The following is a 12,147-nucleotide window of genomic DNA, read 5'->3' as shown; positions in this document are numbered from 1 at the left end:
TTGGGGTTAAGTGACTTGCCCAAGGTCACACAGCTGGTACATATGTCAAGTGAGTTCAGATTTGAACTCAGGTCCTCCTGACTCTAGGGCTGGTGCTCTACTCAACTGTGCCAGCCAGCTGCCCCAAGAGCTATTCTTTCCAGCCTTTATTAGGGACACTTTATCCCTGGCCAATAGTCACTCTATATTTTAAGCTTGTAAAAGAAATTCAAATCTCATTGTCAGACACTATCTTTTTAGCCAAAGGTACACTTCCCAAATAAAATTTCTCTTCATTCCTTACTTCCAGTGGCTAGGCAGTAAGAAAAAAACCAGAGCCTGAGCCCACGACTTAATAATCTTTGCAATATTTTTTAGCCTAGTGCAGTGCTTGGTACATAGTAGGTACTTAATAAATACTGGTTGTTTGATTTAGTTTCCTTATGACTGAATCGTTTGTGTCCGTATGAGTTAATAGATGTGGATCATTGTCTCCCATTTTGCTAAGTCTTGTGAGGTTTTCTGTTGTGTCTTGATTATGTGCCCTGGGAAGAAAACCATCTTTCTCTTATTTCATATTAACAAAGAGGTACCTTCAGGAACCCCAGGTAGGGATCACTGACCCATCATTGCTCTTGCTTTTTCCTCCGACCCTGTCTGACAGCTCCACTCTCTCTGTCTTGTCATCCTCGGGAGGACAAGCAGCTGCTGCCGCTAGCATGTTCAACTCCTTCAGCTTCCTCTTCTTCAGGAAGCTCCTTTGATCCATCATGGAGCTTCAGGAGTGCACTCATTTTTTTCCTTCTCTTATGTGAGATAATTTTACGTTTGCGTTCTGCAGCTACTGATAGTTTCCTCCCTCACTGAGGACACTTTTTTTTTAGGATCCCTGCTGAGGACCTGCTTCCATTTTCATTAGAGTTGTTGTAATAACCCGAATGGAGGAAAGGCTTTCTTTGAGTACCTATGCCTTTTCCTTTTCTCTTGCCCTGCAAGTCACTGCACAATTTTTTTTGTTCTTGGTACTGATTGGGATTTTTTTTGAGCTGTTTGTGAGTGTTTACACCTTGTTAGGACCTTGGAAGCTAGTTGTGAACTCTTAGGCTATACCCAGCTTTCTTCTGTTAATTTCAGCAATGCCATTGCCACACCCTGTCTGTCTCACCAGCTCACTCTACCTAATTAGCCCAGTCTACTGATTTGCTTTGCCTACCACTTTGTTCCACTGCCTTTTTCTTACTTGTTATCCCACTGCCTTTTTCTTTTCTTTGGATCCTTCTTGAGTCTTTCCTTTCAGATCCTCACATCTCAGTCTTCCTTGATATTATTCTTTCTCCATTAACTTTCACTGAAATAGAAACTATATTCTGGTCTTGGAAATCATCCTCCCTTTAAATTTTCTTCAGTTTCTCCTACCTGAATTTAAATTCTTCCTCCAAGAGGCCATCCCCCTTCAAATTACCTACACAGTCTTCTTCTCTGTCTTCTGTGCAACTGCTCTTCTCCTCCTCCTCTCTTCTGCTCCTCCTACAGAAGCTAGAATGATCTTTGGTAGTGTGTACTCTGCCCTCTCTTTTTTTGCTTAGCGTTATTCTACAAAGGTCTTTTAGTTTCTTTGTATTCCTCATAATTGTTGATCTCAATTGCATTGTAGTATTGCATCACATTAACTTACAGTGATTTATTTTACTCTATTTTGGGGTATTTACTTTCAATTTTTTGCATTTAAATTATTGTTGCAGTTCAAGACTTGTGACAGATTTTTTTTTTTTGGTATTGTTTTTCAGCAGCACTTTAAGAATAAAGTCCTAACATTGAAATTATTGGTTCACATGGTACGGTTATTTTCATTCTTTATATTTGCACACTGTCAGTTCTCCAAAAGGATTCCTTAAGTTTTCAATTCCACCATCATTGAATGAGTTTTTGTTTCTTTCTTTTTTTTTTTTTTTTTTTTTTTTTTTTTTGCTTTTTGGCAGGGCAGTTGGGGTTAAGTGACTTGCCCAAGGTCACACAGCTAGTACATGTGTCAAGTGTCTGAAGCCGGATTTGAACTCAGGTCCTCCTGACTCCAGGGCCGGTGCTCTACTGACTGCGCCACCTAGCTGCCCCCTGTTTCTTTTTAATGTAAATGTCTTATTGAAACTGTTTTTTAAAATATTTAAACATTTTAAACATTTTTTAAACTTTTAAACATTTTAAACTCATTGCCATGTAACTTCCTGATGAAGCCCCATTGGTTTTTGAGATCACCACTTCCTTTTCTAGATATTTGTCAGTGAGCCATTTAGTAACCTCTTCTACATTTTGCCAAGATTTGAAGTCAAGTTCATTGGCCTATAGTTTGTAGATTCCATTTTCTTTCCTGTTTAGAAATTTGGAACAGGATTTTCCCTTTTCCCTGTGGTATGTTTGCTGTCCTCCATGATAATTCAGAGATTACTACCATGTCTACAGATTCTCGGAACTCTTAGGTTTGGTTCGCCTGGCCCAGGTGATTGGAGCTTTTCCAAGTATGCTATAATCATAATCCTGTTGGGCAGCTAAGTGGTGCAGTGGATAGTTTGCCAAGCCTGAAGTCAAATCTAGCCTCAGATACTTAATAGCTGTGTGACCCTGGTCAAGTCACTTAACCCTGTTTGTCTCAGTTCCTCATCTGTAAAATGAACAGGAGAAAGAAGGAAATGGCAAACCACTCTAGGATCTTGACCAAGAAAACCCCAAATGGGGTCATGATGAGTTGGAGACAACTGAAATGGATGAACGACAACAAAAATCCTATGTCTTGGGTTTAAGTTACCTATTAGCCATATTTTTGTCTGTCTTTTCTAGTCCATAGAGCATTCTCCTTGGCTGAGAAAACAGAAAGAAAAGATGAATGGGAGCACCTTGCTTTGTGTCTTCGGTGATTCAGGATCACTATTTTGTCTGTAATTAGCATCATTCCTTTTTCCTGACATATAAAATTACTTGGGGATTAATTTCCTAGTCAGACATTATAGTAGAGACATTGACATTGAAGATCTGTTTTTAGTATCAGATTGTCTGGTACTAGAGTCAAACTTGAATTTCTAAATCTTAACTCACTGTCATTTTGAAAGTCCAGAAACCAGAACAGTTCTTGACCTAGCTACTTATTGGTTAGATATTTTATAATCTGTCACATATTATTCATCTCTGATTTTTTTTTAATAGGATGTAAAAACATATCTACTTGATCGGTTTTGGGACCAATTAGTTTTTAAAGCCTTTGGATGCTACTGTACTTTCCCTACTTTCTCTGATCTATGCTGCATGCTGTTTGTAGATTAATCTTAAAGCACTGCTTTCAGATTGTCCCTCTCTTCACAGACCCTCAGTAGCTTCCCATTGCATTACCTGAAGTGGTATAAACTTATATTGATCAATTAAGTCTAATCTGTTTTTGGTATTCAAAACCTGCCATAGTCTAGCCTAAGTCTATTTTTCCAGGCTAATTATTCATGGTTCTTCCAAATCAATCCATTATTCCAGCCTACCTTCTCTGCTCACTGTCATTGGAATCCATCTTAATATATTCTTCCCTCAGTGGTTTTGCTTGTGTTGTTCCTCTTCCCTGAAATACCTTTAGTCCTCCCTGTCCTTCAAACCTTAGTCTCAACTTAATCTCTTACAAACCTTCTGTGATCACCACAGCCTACGGTGATTACTCCCTGCCATGGATTATGACTGTCATTTATTTAGCACTAAGCTATACTACCTTTTCTTGTTTGATTATTTTCATATGTGTGGGTCTTGTCTCCAACTAAATTAGAAGCTTCTTGAGAGGAGAGACTTGTGTTTTAAAATTCATCAGACTCCCTAAAATATCTATCATAGTGTTATTTATACACAGAACATTGGATCACCAAAAAGTATTAACTGCTAAGTTGCTTTAAGGGAGGCAAAGAAATTAAAAGCCTTGCATTTATGCTTCAAGTTTAACGAAAGATGATTGAGAAAATTGAGATGAGGCTCAAATAGAGTATGGTTTGGAGAATTGTTGAGTTGATGATAGTGAAATTCAAATGTCATAGATTCCATATAATGGAATATAGTTGTAGAAAAAGGCTCAATGAGCCTCTTAATACAGTCTTGCTGATTCCAGTCATCTCTAACCTCTCTCTCACGCTTTTTATCCTTTGGCAGGAGTATGCCCTTTCTGGCTGGAACCTGAATAACATGCCTGTGCTGGAACAGTCTGTCCTTGCACATATTAATGTGGATATCTCTGGTATGAAGGTGCCTTGGCTCTATGTGGGCATGTGCTTCTCTTCATTTTGCTGGCATATTGAAGATCACTGGAGCTATTCTATCAACTATCTGCACTGGTACGAGTATCCTTTAATGACCCTCCTCATTCTTGTGCTTCACCAGTACAGGTTTCTTTTGGATATGTATACTTATTAGAAGTCATTTGGGGGTAGGGGGCAGATGAATTTATCATTAAGTGATTTAAAGAAATTGGAAGTATCATTGAAGGCTACTTCATGCTAAGCTCCTTTCCTTTTACTATAGGGTACAACATCCCAGGTCTCTTTTACTTCCAACCTATGTAAGAAGTACAGGTAAAAGTTTTGGACCAAATGATATGTGGCCAATATGTTAGATAATTCTGGTTGAATCTTATATGCCTTTCTAGCTCATTCTAGCTTAATATATATTACTGAATAACTTACCTGAATGGTTAGTGTTTTTACCATGTAGGTAATTTAAGTCCAATTAAGTTGGTTAATCCATGAATATGAAACCAAATCTCATTTTCTTGAATTTCCATGTTTTTGTGTTCATTTTTTTAAATGACAAGTTTACCCTAAGAAAACTTGAGTGTACAGTGATGTCCATTTATCTACTTCTTCTGAATTGTATTTGTGATCTTTATGTAATTTCCCAGTCATTTGGTTAGTGTTCTGATACCTCTAGTAACTGATCTTTCTTTACTCCTTATGTCCCACTTTTGCTACAGAAGATAGTAGAAGGTCCCATCACTTTGTTACTATAGCCCATTTTGTTTCCACTGTTTGCCACCATGTGAATTGGATTGAGAAATTTGATTTGCAAATAGCATGACTGGTAATTTCGAGTGTTAGTAGCATGGCTTGGTTATATAGATGTATAGTGTCAGAATGAGGCTAACAGGTTTTTGGTCTAACCTTGGTTTTGACTTTTGAATTACTAGCTGAACATAATTAGGATGTTATCTAAAAGTATGCTAGAGACAGACCAGTAACTACAACTTTGGACGTATTTGAATTAGCATGGGTAGTATGGTTTATCATGTTGCTGTGTCAGCATCCTTTAGGAGAGTGCCTGTATTTTATCCCCTAAATGCCTCCATTGTAATATGGAGGTGACCCTAGGTGCTTGAAGGCTCTGTCACTGGAGCTAAAGCTCTAGCAAATCCTTGTAAAAAAGTTTCAGGTATAAGCCTACTGTACTTCCGTTATTTAAGGGTGAATATAAGTTTGAAGAAGATCATCATCAGAAGGTTGGCCACCAGGTTATTCATTTGTGCTTCTGCAACTAACTTCTGCAAGTGGTAACAGTAACTAATAGACATTTATAATCAAGGCACAGAGGGGTTGCAGTCTGCATTTCTCAATGAGGTTACCCCTCACTGTGATGAAACCGTAGATTGTCAAAATGTTAGCACAAGTATCCTTCATATACAAAGATATTAGAGATTCATGCTTGGTGTAGTATATGTTTTTGGGGGTATTTTTCCACGTCTGATCATGTCATCTTCCTACTCAGTAAATTCCAGTGGCTTCTTATTGCTTCCGGGAGCAAATACGAAATGTTCTGTTTGGCATTCAAATCCTTTCATAACCTAGCCCCCTCCTGCCTTTCATGTCTTTTTATATCTTACTCTCCTGCCTGTTCTACGAACAAGACACTCTGCCTTTTGTCTCCCAGCCTTTTCTTTGGTTGTCCTTTGTGCCTGGAATGCTGTCCCTCCTTTGCTCAGACTACTGACCTCCCTGGAATCTTTTTAAGTCCCAAATAAAATCCCACCTTCTACAGGAAGCCTTCCCTAACCTCCCTTAATTCTAGTGCTTTCCCTCTTTTAATTTTTTCCTATTTATCCTGCTTGCTTCACATAGATGTTTGCGTGTTGCCTCCCCTGTTATATTGTAAGCCCCTTGAGGACAAGGAGTGTCTTTTGCCTCTTTTTGTATCCTTAGAGCACAGTGCCTGGAACATAGTAGGTGGTTAATAACTGTTTTCTTGAATTGTATTGAAATATATTGCTCAATTAACAAACTCCTGTGTGGCCTCTCATTTGTGAGCTGTCAGGATTTTGGATGAAATCTGTGATCATGGGACAAACTGAAGTTAGTTGGTTGGGGATTGGCTTTACGACTTTTTGCCTATTCAACACCTGTTCTGCCCTGCTTAAGACCTGTTTTTTCCATAGGGGGGAGCCAAAGACATGGTATGGTGTCCCATCTCATGCTGCAGAACAACTGGAGGAAGTGATGAGGGAGCTGGCCCCTGAACTGTTTGAGTCCCAGCCTGATCTACTGCATCAGTTAGTCACTATCATGAACCCCAATGTACTAATGGAACATGGTGTCCCTGTGAGTCTCTTTGTGTCTGTCTTCAGTACTTTTTACTTGGAAGTTATTTCAGATTTTGATTTGAGTTAAAATAGGCTATTCTGTGGTTAGTTAAAAAGGAGTATTTTGAAATATGAGTCAGGCTATACTTCACAAATCCTATTTAAGTAGAATGTTCTGAAGAATGGCCTTTTATTTTCATTAGGGCATTTCATCCTATGCTAATATGACCTCATAACTTATATTACTCTCATTTAATCAAAAGCCATCGTTAGATAAAAGCCAAGTGTTTTAAATGGCAATGCTATGGGCTAATCCTTATGCTCATGAGAGTTGCATTTCATATAATGATTTTGTAGTCATTTAACCAGGTGACCTAATGAAATCATTATATTGCATTGAAACACTTTTATTCAATATTTTAATGCTAAGATGTATTCCTAAACTTAGAGACATCCAGATGTCTAACTTCACTTGAATAAGAAAGAAAATGTCCAGTTTAAGTAACTTTAATAATTCTGCTTGCCTCTTGAGTAAAGATTTTATCCTAGGACCTTTCAAAGGGCAAATTTAAGTGTTTTTGAACAAAGCTGGCTCAGTGACAAAAAACTGGTCTTGGGATGACTACATACCAAAGATTGGGGTCTGGTTAACTCCCAAAAGGTATCCGTAGGCCTCAGAAGGAAATTTTTATTTTTTCCACTGTACTTCATAGCATGAATGGAGGGAAAATTCTCTTGAGTGCCAGCTTAGCTAGTATACAGTTCTGAAGATATAGGAAACATTTGGTACATTGAGAATTTGTTAATTTGGAATCTCTTTGGCTACTAATTATGATATTTTGTAATTTTGGTGTTAACAGGAAGGGTTTTTCCCCTCCAGAGGAAAAGCTCCTAGCTATTTCTAAAAACCTTGATTAAATTTTTTTCCTTGATGCATATGTAGTAGGATGCTTTCTATTTCTAGTTTGAAAAAATATTTCTAAAATAGCTGTCTGATTAAAAATCTGTCTCTCTCCTCCATGTCTCCCCTCCTCCCCCCCCCCCCCCTTTTTGTATTTCATTTCCGAATTTGGATTCAGGTATTCAGGACCAATCAGTGTGCAGGAGAGTTTGTCGTGACATTTCCTCGTGCCTATCACTCTGGATTTAACCAGGGCTACAATTTCGCTGAAGCTGTGAACTTCTGCACTGCTGACTGGGTCTGTTCTATTGCTAGTGGCTCTTGTTTATCTGCTAATAAGTCTGTGACATGTAGCTTAGTCACTATGTTTGCTTAGTTAGGCAGTGAGTAGGCTTCATAAATTGGAGTGCAGGGGTGATTTGGGGCATTAATTTAACAATACTGTATTGATCCAAAGGTAGCCTAGTCTTTGAATGTAGGCCACATTCCTAAAATGAGCTCTCTCAAAAGAAAAACATTTTCAGGTATACATTGAAAAATACTTAGACAAAAATACTGCAAAAGCTCTTTGAAAAATCATTTAAAGTCAAATAAAGTTCTACGCTGATGCTTCAGTTTGTTGTGAAGGCACCTCAGGTTCTGAAAAGTTATACTACTAGCATGTAAATTTTCACAGGTTTTACCAAGTGGGAAAGGCTTTCCCACAGTCCAAGGATCACCTGCCTACAGGCTCACACCAGTAGATTGGCCATTTTATGATGAAATTTTTAGTTGTCAAACTACATTTTAAAATATGACCATTGCTATTTTTATCTTTGTCACTTTGTCATTCCTACTAAAAAAGTGATTTTAGACTAGACTTGGGCTTTGTACAGCTCACATTTTGTGGGTCTGGGGTTGAGCGTGGTATTTAAGTACAGAACAATATGATGATGTAAGTGTCTTAGAGCAACAACAAAGTGTTTTGCAATGTGATTTTTACTAAAGAGAGAAACTGACCTTATTTTCTTCTCACTGATGGCAAATCAAGTAATCCCTGTCCCCTTCTTTATTACTTTTGCTGCCATTTTATGTCTTTTTCAGTTGAGAACTTTATTTCAAATTTAAAGTGTAATTCCAGCATTGAAACTTCTATGTGATAGAATGAAAATAACTTTTGTATGTACTAGTGCTACCAATGATTGCTGGGGGCTCTCTGCTGTCCTTAGGGGGAATAATGGTAATAATTATATCATGTCAAGTGAACATGAGATTGCATGTTTTAGAGTATAGTCTTTCAGAGGATCCTTGCCTGGTAAGATGGTGATGGCCACCATTCTTACAATTTTACTTTTATTTTACTTTGGTTTTGGTGACTCCTTTGACTTTAGCTATACGTATCTAGACTAGCCTGATTGTTAAGGCAATTGGTGAATTCAGTAACTCGCACATACCTGGTAGCAGTGATTTTGAGGTAAAGCAGAAGCCTAATGAAGAAAGAACATTCATTAGAACTTAACTTGAAGCCTTAAACTTGTAAAAGAGAGATAACAACATATTGGTTAAATGCCCATTAGTTATAGGCAGATGTTGCTGCAGTCTGACAAAAAGATGAAACAAAAGCTTTCCGAAAGGGTCATCCAGGATTGTTGATGATCTCTAATTCTTGGTTTTCCTTCCTTTTTTCCATTTCATTTCTTTCCAAAAAATAGTTATAAGGAGGCAGCGGAAAATCCAAGTCGTGTGGTTTTTTTTTTAGCTCAAGAGTTTAATATTATATATTATATGAGATAATATGTATAGAGTACTTACCATATAAACATAAGCTATTAATTCCAATTTTTATTAGAATAGTAGCTTGGCCATAAATTAAAGTGATTTTCTTGCATGATTTATGGACATTAAATCTATAATTACTTCATTGTTCTGCCCCATATCATTCTTTTCTAATATAATGTTTTCACATAGATAATCTCTTTTATTGTAATTGGATAAACCAACATGTTAGTTTTGTTTTTTTTCAGTTGAGAAATTAAGGACTGATAAAATTTGGTACTTGTCTAAGGTTGGACAATCCTTGGTAAAATGATCACTCTTACCTTGGGTTTAACTCCCAAATCTAGTGTTGTTCTTACTGGGCATTGCTGCTTCCCATAAAGGATCAGTGAGGGAGAAGTTTGAAACTAGTAACTCAAGCAAGACTGTTCGTTAACTTGACTGTTTTTCATTCATTAGCAGAGGAAACCCAAACAATAATTTCATGTTTTTATAATTTTCACAAAAACGTTCATTAAAAAAAATCCCATTAACATTCCTTCCCTGACTGAACTCAGTTGTGTCTCAGTAAAATTCCTAACAGTACAAATTATTTATAAACAACTGAATAGGGAATGTACTATTAATTTTCATTAAGAAAAATAAAATTAAAAAAATTTTGAATTAGCAATTTTTAAAATACCAAATGTTATATATTCAGTGACTTAATTTGATCTTCTGATTTTAGTTACTTCTTATGACATACTGGGTATATGCTTAGCCCTGTCTTCTAAATAGTCTCCCTTTAGTGTGCCTTGCTCTATTACTAGACGATAATAATTTCACTTATGTCTTTGTTTACCTCTGAACTGTAGAGGTCAAGGGGAATGGGTTTAATATTGACTGACCATTTATCCTATGGTTATTTCGAAGTGGAAGATTGTTCTAAACTTACACTTTCCTAAAAGGTCCACTTACATATTTTTTTATTGGCATTCTAACCTCTAAATAGGATGAAAATAAAATTTACAAAAATTTATTCAAATAAAAATTTTGTTGCATGACTTGCCAACCAACATGTTAGGTTGATAATTTTCTTAGATGCATGGCATGGATAGTGTAATTTGCTGGAAAGGGAAGCAAGCTGATGGTATGGTAAATGCTTTTAGGATTCATCTCCAAAAATGTATCTCCTTATTTAAGAACAGTGTTAGTTTAGCCAGATGTGTATTGCATTGTTAGGAAAAAAATATTTTCAGTGTCATAGTTGCAGTGTTTTGGAATGAAATAAGGTTAGGCTATTTTAAAGACAAAAAAACTTTTACAAAAAAAAATTACTTTTGCAAAAAAAGGCATTGTTACATGTAAAAATTGATGCTTGATTTCTTAAGTAGTCTTTTGAAAATAACATTTATCTTGGGACATGGGTCCTGAATCCTACAGTTTGCTGTACGCTTATCTTTCTAGAATATGGAATACATGCTTGGAAGGCCTTTTTGGGACAGAGGGGAGGGATTGTTGGGGTGGCAGAACACTCTAGAAGACACCAGGGTGGACTCGGAGTCAGGAGAGGCCTAGGTTCAAGTCCCACCTGACACTGTGTGACCATTCACAAACCATTTAAATTCTCTGATCTGTGGTTTCCTCATGTTTAAATTGCATTGTACTGGATGAAGAGCCAGCATACTAGCAGTGAAGACATAGGTTCAAGTCTAACCTCTGACATATACCAATTCTGTGGCTCTGGGCAAGCCATAAACCTCTGAGTGCCCCAGGCTACTCAATAAGACTATAAATGGCAAAATAAGTGCTGACTTGTAGTAGTAGAGGAAATTTCCTTGTGAAGTTCCATATACCAAGAAATCACAGGTCTAAGCCCGATAAATGACTAATAATAGTGTTTATAGTATCTATCTGCCTGTAAAGCTCAAAAGAAGTGCTGTATGTAAAACTTTGAAAACTTTTAAGTGCTATATAAATGCCAGTTATTATTATTATTATTATTCTGCATTATAGAATGTAACGTAGACAAGTAATTCGATTTGGGTATCCTTTCATGGCTTCAGCTGCCTATTGGACGTCAGTGTGTGAATCATTATCGACGACTAAGGCGTCACTGTGTGTTCTCACACGAGGAACTTATCTTCAAGATGGCTGCAGATCCAGAATGCCTCGATGTAGGGCTTGCTGCTATGGTCTGCAAAGAAATGACCCTTATGACTGAAGAGGAGACACGACTGAGGGAGTCTGTTGTACAAATGGTGAGTAAACTCAGTGCTACTTCTGTAAGAAATACGCTAGAAGAACCTGTATAGCCTAAGTTTTCACTATAGTTCACTTCAGAAGCTTAATTGAGTCAACATCTAATTAGCTGAGCTAATTGCAGCCGATATTTCAAACTTTCTTTCATCAAACCTCCCATGCCACCCCCTTCATAGCTAATAAATTCATCTTCTACTTTACTAAGAAAATGGAAGCAACTATTATAAATATCAGGCTCTTCCTTTTCCCTCTTCTGTAAATCTTGATATCTTCTCCCATTCTTTCTTCCTTTACTCTACTCTTAGATGTTAGGTAGTGCTTCTCCTTGCCAAAACCAGTCCCTCTATCTGTAATACCATCCCTTTATGTCTTCTCCAGCAGATTGCCCTCATGGTTATCTGTTCTTTCTCCCTTAAGTTCATTCTCTTGTTATCTTCTGGTTTCTTTCCTACTTCCTATAAACATGCCCAAATCTCCCTCATCCTTAAAAAATCCTTAGTAGAGGCTGTCATTCTATATCTTTCCTACTTTTAACAGCGAGCCTCCTGGAAAATAGTTGTTGCTTTTGCTTCTTCTTTGCTCGCTTCTCAACGTTTTTTATGATTTAAAAGTGTTTTTGTTGATATCTTGTTTTTTATGTTGCCCTTGTTTCTGAACACATACCTGGAACAAAAAAGGAGAGAAAAATAAT

General features: G+C 37.1%; 1 protein-coding gene across 1 annotated transcript in view; it reads left to right on the top strand.

Annotated features, from left to right (window-relative positions):
* KDM5A (lysine demethylase 5A) overlaps window positions 1-12,147 on the top strand; it is a 106,062-nt gene that overhangs the window by 33,361 nt on the left and 60,554 nt on the right. Inside the window, exons 11-14 of the mRNA XM_036758862.1 lie at window positions 4,147-4,328; window positions 6,416-6,578; window positions 7,639-7,758; window positions 11,261-11,455. Coding sequence (XP_036614757.1) covers window positions 4,147-4,328; window positions 6,416-6,578; window positions 7,639-7,758; window positions 11,261-11,455 — 660 coding nt within the window. The remainder of the gene's footprint in view (window positions 1-4,146; window positions 4,329-6,415; window positions 6,579-7,638; window positions 7,759-11,260; window positions 11,456-12,147) is intronic.

Source organism: Trichosurus vulpecula, chromosome 5 (genome assembly GCF_011100635.1).
Source record: "Trichosurus vulpecula isolate mTriVul1 chromosome 5, mTriVul1.pri, whole genome shotgun sequence".
In the NCBI taxonomy this organism is placed as follows: domain Eukaryota; kingdom Metazoa; phylum Chordata; class Mammalia; order Diprotodontia; family Phalangeridae; genus Trichosurus; species Trichosurus vulpecula.
This window is presented reverse-complemented; position numbering and strand designations above follow the sequence as displayed.